Genomic DNA, 14,360 nt, shown 5'->3' with positions numbered 1-14,360 from the left:
CTTTGTAATTATATATTTCCTTTCTTTTCCTTTCTTTTTCTTTCTTTTCTATTAAGTTAGTATTACAACACGTCTCATCTCATCCCCACCTCACGTAACACGTATATCTTTCTTTGTTTCTTTGTTTCTTTGTTTCTTGCTCGCTATTATTAGTTAGTATTACAATTTTACATGACGAAAAACTTGCACAGCAACAAAAATACCTGTTAATGTGGAGACACTCTGTCTATCTACTTATCTGTCTAAATTGAATGACTGATTTCTGTAAGTGAAATATTTCTTTTTTTATATAATAATACCTATGTCATCTTCTTTCCCCTTAATAAATATAACACAGTCATTTCTTTGAGTTTCCTCTTGGCCTTTCTCCTGCCTTCTCTTACATTGTATCATTACACTTATTAAAAATTAAAATGCACAAAGCTCATAAATCAACTCTATGGTAGTGAATTTGTTTTGGATTTATAATTTTATATTATTAGATTTGCTATTACTGATGTGTTTGATGTAAGTACCAGAGGTGATACATAGTTTTGGTTGTTGTAATTATATGTATATGTGTAGTTAACAAGTTTATGAAAGACTGTGTTTATTTGATAAATGTGAGCCTTTTTTGAGAAGGAAGAATAAGTGTATTATTGCTGCATTTTCATTCTTAGCACATTTATATTCTTTCCAGATTTGATCTCAATCCCTGATTCTTCTTCACTGTTAGTAACATGGAATTAAAGACATTAGTACTCATCCTCCGTATTCACAGTTTTGATGTTTGGTGATTGATTAAGTATCTTGTAATCTTATTCTACCTGTTTCCTTTTTCCGCATTACTTACTATGGTTTTGAGGACTTGACTTAATGATTGCCCCAGTCAGGTAAGCAAGTTTCAATACAGCACGAATAGCTTGAGAGCACATATATATATGCACAAAGAAAATAGAAAGCAAGTCGGATTAGAAACCACTAGCGGTAACCCTCAACTGCTCCAATTTCTTCAACACCTCCCCAACCGTCCGGTCGAGTTCAACTGCAATAGCAGACTGCTTATTCGCAGGTAACCTTGCAAACTGTTCGCATAGATCACCATCTACAACAGCTTTCACTGGTACGTAATAACCCCTCCACGCAAGATGATCTCTCCCGACGAGACTGAGCTTCTCCGACCGCATGTGCTGTTCGAGCGTCGAGATGAAGTCGACATCTTCTTTAGAGACGAAAGGAACGAGGATCCCAATCGTTCCGTGTAAACAGGTGTAAAGGAGGACTTCTCGACCACCTGCGACGAGGGAGATTTTGTGTATGCTCGTTACGATGTCTCCGACGTGGAAATGCGCGATCATCCCCGTTTTATGCGGTGCGCCCATCAAAAGACCTTTTTCGTGTAGGATACCTGCACCAGTGGGGTCCTCATCTACTTGGTCAGAGATTTTGGAATCCAGTCGGTTGATGAATACGTTCCCGAATTTATCACCCGCCGCGATGGTCGTGTAGTCTACCATTACGGCAGAAGTCGTCCACCGTGGTTGGGAGTCGTCTGCGAAGATGAGAAGTCGGTTTTCGGGTGGTTTGAATACTGCGTAGACGATGGATTCTTGCATGTCGCCGACGATTATGCGCGAACCTTGGGTGTTTAGGGTGACGATTGCGGAGCCGTAGGTCTAAATCGATGTGTTAAGATTGATTGCATTACCGTTAAAAAAATGAATACGGACCTTTGTTTCGACTTTTCGTAAGAGCTTCTTTTTACCAATTTCATAGATACGAAGTGACTTCCCGACTCCTGCGCAAAGCCGACCCTGGAAGGCCATTAATGCCATAGGAACATCGTCTGCCTCGGTCTTCAAAGAATGTAAGGATACGTCTCAAGAAACTTTTTGCTGTGAAAACATACCTTATGTACCAACTCCAAATCAGCGCCACCATTCGTAAACGCATACGTGCGAATGAACCCGCTAGAGCACGACCGCGGTGCCAAGAACGTTGACGATGCAGTCCCGACACACAGGAATAACTCGCTGTTCCTCGCTGCGAAAGGTACGATAGCAATCGAAAACGCGGCCTCGTTATTATCGAGATGAACCACTTTCACGGTAGCTTTGTTGATAGGATCAAGAATCCTGATACATGAACCCCATGTGCCTGCGGGTGCTTTTGGTCGGCCGAACACCTCTGGTGGTAGGTCAACGACCTCCTGGTCGTATTTGACACCTCTCTGACGCTATTGTACAATTAGCAGACGATTGAAATTTGTATAGTATTGCACCTACAAGTTCGGCTAATTTTTCTTTTGCAGCGTCGTCGCCCATAACCCGATGATCTGCCTCGATCATATAGAAATATTGGTTCATCGGGTGGGGAATGAATTTTCGCGGAGTGTATGTCAAAGGCATCGAATCCTGTTTGAGTTTCGTACCTAACCGGGGGATCTGGAAAATACTAAAGACATTATCAGCAAACTACCAAAATAACATCGGCGGTAAATAGTATGACAAGCTCAGTAGGAACAATTGGTGTAATTAAAAAAATTTCGACATATGCCTTTGGCATCGCGATCCCTAGATCTCATCTTTGAGGAAGCATAGGCAGAACGAGATACTTACCGAAGTACACTTCCAGAGATACCGATAAGACCTTCAGGACAGAGCTCGGCGGAGAACTCCCACGCGTGATCTAACGTCTCGAAGATTAACGGTGTAAAATGTAAGAGGCCTTGATGCGTATAGTTGAGCCATGAACGTGATGATAATGCCAAGATGGATGAATTGCGTTGTACTTGGACTCGCATAAGTTTCACTGGTCGAGTACCCAAGAACCTGATAGCCATAAGTAAATCGGTGCCCAGCTCATAGAAGTATTCGCATGACTGACCTCGTCCGAGTATCCGTTAACTGGCCATTAACCGGATCGAGCACAGTTCGCAACAGTACACCATTCTGCAGGCCAATGTTCACGAACATCGTCGGTTGGTTCTTGTCGATACTCGAGTCTAACATATCCGCGATGCAAATAGCTGACGGAGGAGCCGTAAGAGCTTGCAAACTAATCGTCTCCAATGTGCTTTCAGGGTCCAACGACACGATTCGCACTGTTTGGTCTTCGCAACCGACTGCTAGGTACGGAGTCCTCTGCCTACCAGGCGGGACTTCTCCGACACTGAGAGCAAGTACGGTACTTCCCATGGCTTTACGATCTTGGTACTCATTCAGCTGGCCCTCCAAATCAAGTTCGAAATAGACGAGCTCTGCCGAGCTTAGAGCCACTACTACTTGCCGTTTGTTCGTCGTAGCGGCAACGATTGTCCTACCTTGCGGAACTCGCCATTCGTTAACACGACGGTCAGCAAGGACGTGTCGAATACCCTGCGGATGGACCTGAAGTAGTGCATCTGACCCGATCTGCTGGACGGCGAGTGTTGGAGCAGATGAAAGGAAACCAGTATCCTGGACTTCCTCAATCGTTTCTCCAATGGACAGGACGAGTGTACCGTTAACGAAGGACAGGATGATATAAGAGTCATAAGGATCGTCTTCCTTGATACGTGTAGTCCACACAGCATTGGGAATACCAGGAAGGTCCGAGCTGACGACTTCCTCTACCTCAAGACCATGACGAAGTGTACGGAACGATGACCGAGCTCCTCGTCCACAAGCGGCGAAGATTTGCGGGGTGTCGCTATTTGGTAGGATGTTCATGACTTTTGAGTCGATAATTGGGTCTAGCGATTCGATCTCGTCAGCAAGTACGAGATTATCTAGAGGTCGAGGCTTGAAGTATGCAGCCGGTAAAGGTACTGTGGGGTCAGCCATGCCGAAATTGGGGTAGTCCGTGGAAGAAAATTCGGGCTCGTTGTCATCGTCACCGAGCTTTTGGAATTGATAGAGATGACTTTCAAAGAAATGTGTGAACATTGAACAGAACAAACTGTGTTGGGGAACGTACTGATTGCCAAACTCCGAGGCAACGAAGAGGAAACCAGACTTCAAGATACACAGACTAGATGCGACGGGCACTGTGTCGAAGTACTTTATTTTTAACGCCCTGACATCCTCATCCTCGTGGTCAATCGTCACTTTATACAAGTCACCTTCCTCACTCTGAAGAAGGAAGAAGAATGCACCCTAGAATCAAAGGTCAGTGAGTAAGCGAGAGGAATTATTTGATATGATTCGAACCTTCATCTTGTGCATGACAGCAGAAACGATGATTAAACCTCGTTCCTTGTCTTCTAATGGATGTCGACGCCGAGGGATGGGAACACGATGTTGAGGTGAGTCCATATTCCGGTAGATGATATGGTCTTCACAACAGACCAGAACACCCGACGGACCATCGAACCGATCAGACGTCGCTAGTTGACCACCAGGCACTTGAACGAGAAGATTGGCGCGCGGATCTGTAGGTTCACTCCATTTGCGGACAACGTGGTTCAATCCAAGATCGAGTTCGTAGAAAGTAAGAAGCTAAACCACAAGCTATTAGGACATATACTTAATGAATAAAGGACAACCATCTCACCTTTTCCGCGTTATTAAAAGCTTCGCCCGTTGGATCTTGGTCAGACTCCGTGTAATCAACCTCAAGCGCCGCATACAAAGGATTTTCGAATCCCACATCGACACCAACGATATGATGAATTATTGCTGCATTCTTGTGCGCCTCCAACGGGGAAGAGATAGTCAAGTTGGCTGCAGCGTCACGATTGAGAATATAGACGAGTTTGGCCTTCTCCATTGCCGAAATCATGACACTACGTCCCTTCGGGTCAGTCGCAAGGTACTGTCCTGGAACAATTCTCCGAGCGCCAGACTTTCCATACGTCTCCTGGTGTAGCTTGATAAAACTACTCGTTTTGGGATCATACTCGAGAATAACAATTCTTCCAGAATCAGAGCCTAAGATGGCATAATCTAAGAAAAAGGCAGAGCGTAAATCGAGGAGAATACAGACTGAGATACGCACACAAAGCTCACCCTTCGTCCCACCCGTCAATCTGAATGCAGCCAATGAACGAATGGAGCCAAATGCATCATTGGCAATTACCGTTGAAATCTTACCCGTCTGCACGTCTGGTCGGAGTAATTCGAGACGCGACCCATGTGAGACGATGATTTCTTGCTGGCGAGCGCCAGAGAAGTTACCGACTATAGCATGCGTCGCCGCTGTTGGCGGTTGTAAGGTGAGATTGTACAGGTACATGGCCAACGATGGGCGTACGCGTCAAGCCCTGACGGTACTGGCGCAAGTAGACTTTCGTTTCGGTTGAGTTGTTGAGTTCAAGAAAAGAATAGTGCGTGATCAACGTTTTCCCACGACTACAAACAAACCATTTGACGAGTTTGTAATACAATAGCTGGTGCCTCTTAAGAGGGGGAATCCATTCCATTTGATCCCGCAGAGCAAACACAGCAGGCCTATAATCAGTGAAAAATCAAAAAAAAAGGGAACTAATTTTGTTTATACGGTTGCATTGCGGCAGGAACACGAAACGAAACCTCAATAAAATGCCATACAGAACGAAAGCAAGGTACAATACAGAAATACAACACAAGAAGGGATCAAGTAGCAGATACCTCAGCAGGAGCTGATCCAAAGCTAGCCATAGACACATCGCCTCCCGACTCGCCTGTCTCTGTCCGCTCGCGTTGTCGAGCCGCTGCGCGGCGCTCTTCGGATTTTGCTGTGAGTTCTTCAACTTCCTTCTCTAATTTGGCCTAACCAAAGAATATCGTTAACTCGGCAGATGAAATCGCGGGTTCGAATAATATGCTTACGATTTTTTCCTTCATCTCGTCCTCATTGAAACAGGAGTAGGGATTTTCTGGTTCTTTCGGCTTCTTGTCACCTGGCGAAAAAAGGCAAGTATTATTACAGGTTTTGTAGTGGCGTAGGTGGCTTGAGAAGCGTACCAAAGGCAGCATACATGAAAACCTCGTTCATGTAATCATGGTTCCGCTTATAGCGAGCTAAGGCGAGAGAACGCGTCGAGACGTGATCATACTCATCTAAATGGTCCTAATCAATATCAAAGACGGGAAGAATTTTAAGTTACGGACCTCCAGAGTCGTCGTCGTGAGCCGCAGCTTGCTGCTTCAACATGGGAGTAAATAGGAGGTCAGTGCGCCGGAGAAACAGGTGAGGAGATGTGCAAAGTGAAATACGTCCAAACGCGCAAAGTAGTCGATTAAAATTAGATAGAGGACTTACGGCATGGCCAGGCATTCCTGTGGCCCGTTCACGAACTTGTCTTCGTTCAAGAGCCTCCATTTCTCGATTTTGGTGCGCGAGCATTGCAGCTTGGTGTTGCATTCCTCCGCCCATGCCTACCATTCCCGGCATCCCGGCAGGAGCACCCATAGCTTGAGCAGGATGCCCCGCTTGCATAGCACGTTGGGGAGGCATGACCTTTTGACCCGTCTTCTCTCCTAATACGAACATAGCAGGCTCGTTGACTGGTCGCAAGGGATACTGTCGAACAGGTTGGCCGCGAAGGGTAGGTATGATTGCTGGAAAGCAGAGTGGCGATGTCGGAAGTTAGTTCAAATCTGACTAACAGAGACGCATTTCGGATTACGCACGCATGGATTGTCCAGCAAAATAATGCACCAGATAGAGTTGTGGACTACCTCCTCTCACTAACCGGAATCGTCGTCGAACACGGTACGCAGCAGTGTCTGTTGAATCCGGAATAAAACCATACTTGATCTCACAAACTTCGAGTTCCTTCATGTGTCATATTTGCTTTAGCATCACATATTTTAACGTTCCAACATAGCCGTTTTGCTTACCCGACCTCCACCAGCTGGTATTGTATACCGATTCTCCTGCTCTTGGTAACGAATGCCGTCGTTTGGGAATGATCGTTGTTGTACCATCAAATATATTATATATAAGCTTCCGTCTTGAGGCCTGTCTATGTATAACCACTGAAACGGGACTCCCATTGCTAGCTGGTGTGCCTTGACCAGATACTGTACTGCAGCTTCATAGGTCACTTGTGGATGGGCACCAAGAGGCTCCGGATATCGCAGACAGAGTTCCGTCTGAGAGCAATAGTTTCTTGAGTTAACACCACCACGAATGATATAATGCAAGGCTCACAAGAAGAGATGCCCCGCTGTTTGCTTGCATCGTGAATAAATTGTGCACACGACGCGCTCGCGCTTCGGTTGATGATTCTGAACCGCGTCAAACGATGAAGGATCTGAAGGGTAGTGATATATTTGGAAATTAACTCTCATGGCCACTCATAATAATCACGTGGTCTCTTCCAGACCAAAAGCGTCCACCGCCCTAAGCTACTCCGAAGTCCAGACATCCTTCCGTCTTCCCGCCACCAAGGACTAGACTCAGTCTCAGGATGCTATCATCAAACTGCATCACACGAATGTGACTCAAATATCCGAATAACTTGTACCACCAGACATGGCCAACAAAGATCAACGCAGCGACCATGGGAAACCGTCGATCTATGAGTGTATCCCTCCAGAATGGCTCCCAAAGACTTCAAACTCTGCTGACCTTGGTTTGTCTATAATGTATCAATTCAGTTTATTTATTTGTCTAAAGATGTAGTCCAGGATTTATAAACTTCTTCCCTCCGAGGCCCTCCGAGGATGCAGAGGTGCTTACGGAGGCAAATATCAAACATGGATTTGTGCTCAAGAACGCGATTCCTGTATGTCCTAGCATAATATTACAAGACTTATGGGCATTATTCATTTGATGATAGGCAGAAACATATACTGCCAAGACCAGGCAGATCAAGGAACTCAAGGAAGGCGATTTGGTCCATGAGTTGGAAGACTTTATGAACCAGATTTTCCAACGACGCGCGGAAAACTTAGCTCAGATTCCGTTCGTCTTCACAAATTTCAATTTTTTGTCTTGAATAAATTTACGTGCTTCCAGATCATCTACCTTCCGAATACCCTCTCGAGCTACGTTGAATGAGACAAAAAGAAAAGCATGGTTCAGCGATCTCGCAAATCCTGACGTTCCTCTGTACAAACTCAGCAAGAGCATACCGCATGGTGTTAGAGGAAATGACCTGCTGGATACGCTTCACGTAAATAATGTTGCGATCCCGAGAGCGGTGTGGTTTGTTAGGGTATTCGGAAACAACGAGACGGTAAAATCTTTCTTGAATGTTTCTGACGCCGTATTACTGATTGTTTAGTTAGGCTGGATTGCGAAACAAGCCAAATTATAACCCGATGCAATACAGCGTTGAATGGGCGAATGTCATGACCGGCTATCTCAAGAAGCAGTTGTTCGAGATCGCGCTACCGAGCGCACCGAGGCCAGGTCTAAATATCAAGCAAACTTTCAAGGGTGTTCTTGGTGATCCTGAATCTCGAGAACGCTGGGTATCTAAATTCGCCTACTCGTGGGTCTCTCCTTTCCTAGGCTATTCGGAAGGGTTTGATATATCTGGACTCTAGATTAGACCTACTTCGAGCGTTCTATACGGAGTCCATGGTTGACCATACTACATTCCTTTCATGGCTTGTTCAGATAATGAGCAGCTGTAACCTCGCTCAGGCTGGCTTCATTGCTCGTCTCGCAGATGATTACTTATCTGATATGGGATCATGCCGAGCTCTTGTCAAGCCGTTCATTGACGCCTGCTTGGTAAAGCTACAAGACGTACGTACTGTGATTACCCGGCGTAAACCATGCTGACTTATCCTGAGGAATAGATTTCAAATAGTCCCTCAAAAGAAACGTTAGTCGATCTTCAAGCGCGGATTGAAAATTTGCTTCGGGTAGGTTGATATCCCTCATGAGGCTTCTGAATGGAGTACTGACCATATGCACAGCGTTCCTTCCTCGCGGCACCGACATCCTTTGTTAGCCCTTCAACATGGAAAACACACTCAGAAATCATCCGGACGGTGCTAACAGGAGATGACCCTATCTGGAGTTCTTCCGAAGGACAAACAAAACAAAACCTTCGATTGCTCATTCGCGAGACGTTATTGGATATCGAAAAACGAAACGAAGCCATGTTATTCAGATCAAGTGCCCAGCAAGCAAGTGGATCACTTCGATCAATGGTCTCAGACGTCAAGGTCAGATTTCCTTTCCTTAGTCAAGACACTCGACTTATTTCTCATTCATAATGTCAGCTCCTGAATGCTATCTCAAGCACGACGGAATTAAGTTCTGTTACGTACTTTGATCCGCGTAACGAGAATCAGTCTGTGAACTTCTCCCAAAAGCTTTTCCTACTTCTTTCCTGGAGCGTTTGCTACTTACAATATGGAGATCACCGTCCATACGCGGCAGCCACCCTGCTGCGCCATTGGCGCGACAAGGCCGAGGAGCGCGCTTGTAGACGTGATATCGCTCCACCTAACGAACTGATTCAGGATGGTTTGTTCGACTGGTTGGACAGAGACGAAAAGGCTCGCGACGAACGTAATCAGTCTATGGTTTCCCTATTATTCGGGGAGTTGATCCAGAAAGGGCTGTTTTCTTATGATCAATACATCCAGAGGATAATCGCAAGAGGAGAAACGGGCCTGTCGTTCAATGAGGTTAGTGAAAAATATGCATTTTCGAAGTGATTCCTGAGACGTTAGTCAAGGAACACGGATCATGTCACAGAATGTTTCTTCGAGTCATTCCCTTGTATAGGTCAGACCCGGCCCTTGTTAGTCAGCGAAAGTTAGCACTGTATGGCGTGAGAGCGCGTACCATTCCGGAAGATCAAGTCGAGAGAGATTTGAAGAACCAGCTTATCGAGATTCTTCCAGAAGTATTCAAAGGTTCGTGAGCGGACTCATGGCATTAAGGCATACCTCACATTTGCTTTCCAGGAGAGGCAGCTCCGATGCCAAAATCGTCACTCCCCTCTGATTCTGTTCTGCGTAATGCAGTGCGTTACGAACAGATACGAGTCGTCAAACAATGGTTCATGCCGAATGTTCGGAAGTTTCTCATGAGGTAGGTCGATCTCTAGTTATTTATATGCTAGATTCTAAAGAGGACGTCAGCACAATCGCACAGATGCCCGAAGACTCGAACACCGTTCTTCGAGTTTATTGCGTCGTTATCGAATGTTTGGACGTCATGCGTTGTTACAGGACTGCTCTAGAGGTATGGTGTCAAAACTTGACTTTATTGAAGTATCTGACGTCCTTCGTAGTTTACTTTGGACGTCCTCAAGATGACGACAACAACCGATCTCCTGCTAGCCATTGTTGATTACCTTAGGCGTGGCCTTCTGTTATGGGTCTGCATGGATGTCATGTCTGCAATTGCTTCAGCCTTGCTAGACGCTCACCAAACATGGAAAGCACGGGGAATTCATATCAGGTGCCTTGTTAACCTTCTTCTGGACGTGGATGATGGAAAGTACCTTGACTGCGTCTCTCGTCAACATGTCATAGAGGAGGCGGGTCACTACGCTCAGGTATGTGAACCCTCCCCGCGTAGTCGTCGAGACCTGAAAAATTGCAGGTTCTTTGTCCTGTGGACGAAACTGCAGGTCTCGTGCCACAGGATTTACCTGAGGTATCTCTGCTGTTACAAGACCAGAATCCAGACACGCCATCTAGTCTCGCCAATTCACTCTGGTATAAATATCGTGCATCGGCAGATTGGGCTTATGTTGTCTGGGTCAACGCTGTTGGACATCTTAAGCTGATCCCGACCACGATCTCAGATGTCTCTGAACAGCGTGTATATGCCCTTCGGTTTGCTAGCTTCCTTCTGCACGTCGATTTGCATTCAGCCGACGGTATTGATGGTCATATACTGGAATGGTTTGCCGGTCCTGGACTTGACGAAGTCAAACCTCTATCATACGAGTCCTGGAACGTCATCAACATTGTTTTACTGCATCTTGCAGTTCATGGTGCTGTCAAGATTGCAACTCTTTTGCATGGCATCGTCTATCCAGCATGGAAAATAGGTTCTTTGATAGAAAGTCAGGAGCAATTCGAAGAAAACCAAGTTTTCTTACGCGCGGCGAACACTTTATGTCGTCTCTTACTTGTCGAACAGATCACTGTCTCAGAAAATGACCTTCCTCCATCCGACCTGATGGAAATGCAAAGACTCAAGACCAGACGAAGAGACGTCTACGCCGATGGGAACTTTCAAATTCTCGTTGAGAACGTTCCGGCTTTAGTCTTCATTGAACACAATGAACATGTCGAGGATACATTCCGGGATCAGGTGGCTGAACTTCGCTGCTCACTATTTTGCAAGGACAATTTCAGACTTGGAGCAGCACGAAACGTTGGTACAGTCGTTGGAGCCTTCGCGAACCCTTTGTACCCCAAAGCACTTCAAGAGAGTATGCACGACCCACTAATACGGGCCTTGCGGCTCATCTTCAACGACGAGGAAGGCGATGACCGGACGCACGTAACTTCTCTTCTGAGTCCATGGAAGCTGTCTGCAACCGCAGCTATCACTTCCTTTGTGCTCCAGCAAATCGGTCAGCGATTGGAGAATCCGTCTACGCAGGAGCAAGCAAAGGTCGAACTGGCTAAGCTTGCAAGCAGGCTGATGCAGAATTCGGTAACGTCACAAGAGGCCGAGTTCGTCTCTGAGATGGCCAAGGGAGTGAGTGGTGATGTCGCAGGAGCGGTTCGTTATTTAACTTCAATATCCATTGAAGTAGACTCATCTCATTCCTAGTTTGTTAATAACGGTCTCCGGCGCATCGCGAGGATTTTTAGTGAAATAAATATCGACGAACCGGAAGTGTTAGCGACTCTTCCCGCGAAGGCGGGTCATTTTCTCAACCTTCTAAGCACGATTATGCAACCGTTCCGGCACTCATCCATGCCGCTCCCGTCGCTCGATCAGGAAATCCAGGATTCCCTGGTTGCGAGCCTGTCGACCAAGCTGTCGGATCTTGAAGCAGTGATCCGTAACCGAATTCAAGATGACAAGGAGAGACACCGAGTTTCCGCCTTGCTTACCGATGCGGTTCTCTTCTTAGCCAGGTTGCTTCAATTTGACCTCGGATTTCCAGGAGCCTGGACAAAGACGATGAAAGATGCAGCTAGCCGGATCACGGAGACCATGCTCCGACTTGCTATTACCTATGGAAGTCCTTTGACAAACCCCGTTGCGTTCACCTTGTTGCTCGACACTGCATGTTATATCTTTGATGGTGAGTCGAGTCAAGCAAGGTTACAAATAGTACTTAACTACGAATAGAGCAACCGATGGACCCACGTCATTCTGGTGACCTGTTTCAGCATTGTCCATCAACAGATAGTCTGTTGACCTCAGAGAATCTACCCACGGAATTTCATAATCTTGTCAGAACACTTGACAAGCACGCTCCGCAATATTCACTCACCTCTGACTTGGTATACGTGTCGAAGGACGCGGATGGAAACCTTCAGTACGGCTCGCCAGTACATATGAGGCCATGGGAATGGATCGAAAGTCTGGGAGATCCTCCACTGACTGATACGAAAGATATTCAAAAGGAAGCAGAAGAGAAAGAACGCCGAGGGTCTCGGTATCTTATACGGAACAATACTAGCATACCTCTTGAGATGTTTGGGGCACGAGTAGTAGGCGAGGGCGTTCGTCATCTTGATGCCAATTCCACAGAACCGAAAAGCAGAAGTGTTGAAGAACTTCGAAATATCTTTGAGGATGACATTGCCGCGGAAAGTAGTTATGAGCGAGACTGGAGGGAAAGTCGAGTCGGCCTAGTCGGCTTAGGCGAACTGGCTGAAGGCAGTCGGTCTCGTGGAGAGGCAGACGGTGCACTAGAACATGCACACCGGAGGGGGACTCCGAGTTCGCGTCATGGATCCCCGTCGCTATCGGTACATACGAGTCATGGAGCAAGCACCTCCGCCGCTGGGCCATCATCGGCAGCGTCTTCCCTGCGCCGTACGCAGAGTCCAGCACTAACAGGGAAAGGTGAAGCCATGGAGGTCGATCCTCCGCCATCCGCCGGTGGAAGCATGACTGGAAAACGAAAAGCATCGTCAGCAGGACTTGAAGACGGAGAGCTCGATTCTATTGCAGACGGCAGTTTGAATAAGGGAAGGGGTAAAGCCACTGCTGAGAAGGGTGTTTCTTCGAAGATTTTGGGGAGATCGACCAAGAAGAAAAGATGAAAATGTTTGGAGCGTTGATCTTAAATCGCATATTGAATTTCATTCAGTCAGTCTTATACTGAGTTTTACTAGTATATCATTTTGTTGCATCATGATCAGGTCAGTTTACTCAACCTGTAAATGGCTATACAACTGTTGGCAATGTATAATATCATCTGCAGTGTAGGTACTAGTAGTAACTAGGTGACTTCAATTAATTGGCAGGAGCACTTGCAGGACAGTTGGAAATTTTTGGGGTGGCTCAGCAAAGTGGACATACCTTAATATATACCAAATAGAGATGTAAATCTGTGCAACTCTCTGCAAGTGTCTGCAAGTAGCCCATCTCAATTCTGTTGCAAGTTGCAAGTTGTGAGGAAGCTTGGCTTTGTAGAGGACCCTGGTAAGGTTGATGCCAAGTTTCGGATTTCCTCACAACTAGGAAGAATTGAGATGATTGACTTGTGAATTTTGTGTTGATCAGATTTCTTGTGATTTGAGTGGACAAACAAGTAAGGGATACAAGAAACATCATTTTATTTCAAAGTCCAACAACTCACAAGCACTCCAGAGTGCTTGTGAGTTGTTGTACATTTGACTACTACTTTAGGCAAGCACACAACCCAATCCCCATCTTAACCACCTGATTTTCATCTCAGCACTTTGGCATTTTTGGCATATTTCTTACATACTGTGCACAACTCACAACTTGCAAGAGAATTGAGATGGGCTAATGCTTGAACCCACTTGTTGGCACTTGCAGATGCATTGGAGTTTAAAATAAAGAAATGTCTGACTACCACCCAACAAAATTCATGAGTAATGTGACATGGGCATTAAATGTCAATCTCTGCAAGTCCAGCTCTTCAATTTTGGGAGACTTGCATAACTCTTGGCATCTTACTCTAAATTGCCAAAGCCCTTCTGCAAGTCTCTCTGCCAATTAATTGAAGTTGCCTAGTATAACTGTTGCTGACTCCTGTTTCAACCATTGGCACAGTTCTGAACTTTTAATCCTACATTCATTCACATACCTTCTTTCAAATTAATTCGATTATCAACTATTCCCTTCACTTCAACATCAAAATGCACAAAAACTATAGGAACTAGTTCAACTGACAAGAGGCAATAATGCAGACTATTACATTTGCTAGACTTGTAGAGGTCCCTAATGCCTCCTACCTGGGACATCATGCACAAAGTGTTATAAAAGTGCATCTAAGTATAATTGATACTTTCTTTAGGGACCAAGCAGGTCAATTTGTAGAGAAGAGGAACTTG

The 14,360-nt window shown here is 45.8% G+C and overlaps 3 protein-coding genes across 3 annotated transcripts; 1 reads left to right on the top strand and 2 right to left on the bottom strand.

Annotated features, from left to right (window-relative positions):
- Nucleotides 1-876: 876 nt before the first annotated feature.
- FOMMEDRAFT_108572 (uncharacterized protein) lies at nucleotides 877-5,226 on the bottom strand. The gene is made up of 10 exons (XM_007267010.1): nucleotides 4,968-5,226; nucleotides 4,513-4,904; nucleotides 4,170-4,457; nucleotides 3,937-4,115; nucleotides 2,866-3,882; nucleotides 2,598-2,810; nucleotides 2,265-2,433; nucleotides 1,889-2,215; nucleotides 1,710-1,835; nucleotides 877-1,655 (listed from the first exon to the last, which is right to left on the bottom strand). The coding sequence occupies exons 1-10, from the start codon at nucleotides 5,191-5,193 to the stop codon at nucleotides 951-953; spliced, it is 3,642 nt and encodes a 1,213-aa protein (XP_007267072.1). The 5' UTR covers nucleotides 5,194-5,226; the 3' UTR covers nucleotides 877-950.
- Nucleotides 5,227-5,552: 326 nt separating this feature from the next.
- On the bottom strand, nucleotides 5,553-7,125 carry FOMMEDRAFT_156766 (uncharacterized protein; the record flags this gene model as incomplete). Its single annotated transcript, XM_007267009.1, has 8 exons — nucleotides 5,553-5,708; nucleotides 5,769-5,839; nucleotides 5,904-5,999; nucleotides 6,051-6,084; nucleotides 6,202-6,500; nucleotides 6,573-6,717; nucleotides 6,783-7,037; nucleotides 7,096-7,125. The coding sequence occupies 8 exons, from the start codon at nucleotides 7,123-7,125 to the stop codon at nucleotides 5,553-5,555; spliced, it is 1,086 nt and encodes a 361-aa protein (XP_007267071.1).
- Nucleotides 7,126-7,342: 217 nt separating this feature from the next.
- On the top strand, nucleotides 7,343-13,100 carry FOMMEDRAFT_168336 (uncharacterized protein; the record flags this gene model as incomplete). The annotated part of the gene is made up of 16 exons (XM_007267008.1): nucleotides 7,343-7,519; nucleotides 7,575-7,672; nucleotides 7,727-7,851; nucleotides 7,906-8,125; nucleotides 8,178-8,383; nucleotides 8,439-8,643; nucleotides 8,697-8,762; nucleotides 8,817-9,068; nucleotides 9,126-9,536; nucleotides 9,587-9,767; nucleotides 9,819-9,945; nucleotides 9,996-10,098; nucleotides 10,148-10,414; nucleotides 10,462-11,598; nucleotides 11,650-12,130; nucleotides 12,178-13,100. Exons 1-16 carry the CDS (start codon nucleotides 7,420-7,422, stop codon nucleotides 13,098-13,100), a joined length of 4,902 nt encoding a protein of 1,633 aa, XP_007267070.1. The 5' UTR covers nucleotides 7,343-7,419.
- Between the last annotated feature and the right edge of the window lie 1,260 nt (nucleotides 13,101-14,360).

Source organism: Fomitiporia mediterranea, assembly GCF_000271605.1.
Source record: "Fomitiporia mediterranea MF3/22 unplaced genomic scaffold FOMMEscaffold_6, whole genome shotgun sequence".
In the NCBI taxonomy this organism is placed as follows: domain Eukaryota; kingdom Fungi; phylum Basidiomycota; class Agaricomycetes; order Hymenochaetales; family Hymenochaetaceae; genus Fomitiporia; species Fomitiporia mediterranea.
This window is presented reverse-complemented; position numbering and strand designations above follow the sequence as displayed.

Coding starts and splice junctions, on each gene's coding strand:
- FOMMEDRAFT_108572 (XM_007267010.1), bottom strand. CDS start 5,193: ATGTACCTGTACAATCTCACCTTACAACCGCCAACAGCGGCGACGCAT. Junction 4,116..4,169: donor CTGTCATGCACAAGATGAAG/GTTCGAATCATA, acceptor CTTTGATTCTAG/GGTGCATTCTTCTTCCTTCT. Junction 2,811..2,865: donor TTAACGGATACTCGGACGAG/GTCAGTCATGCG, acceptor TATGGCTATCAG/GTTCTTGGGTACTCGACCAG.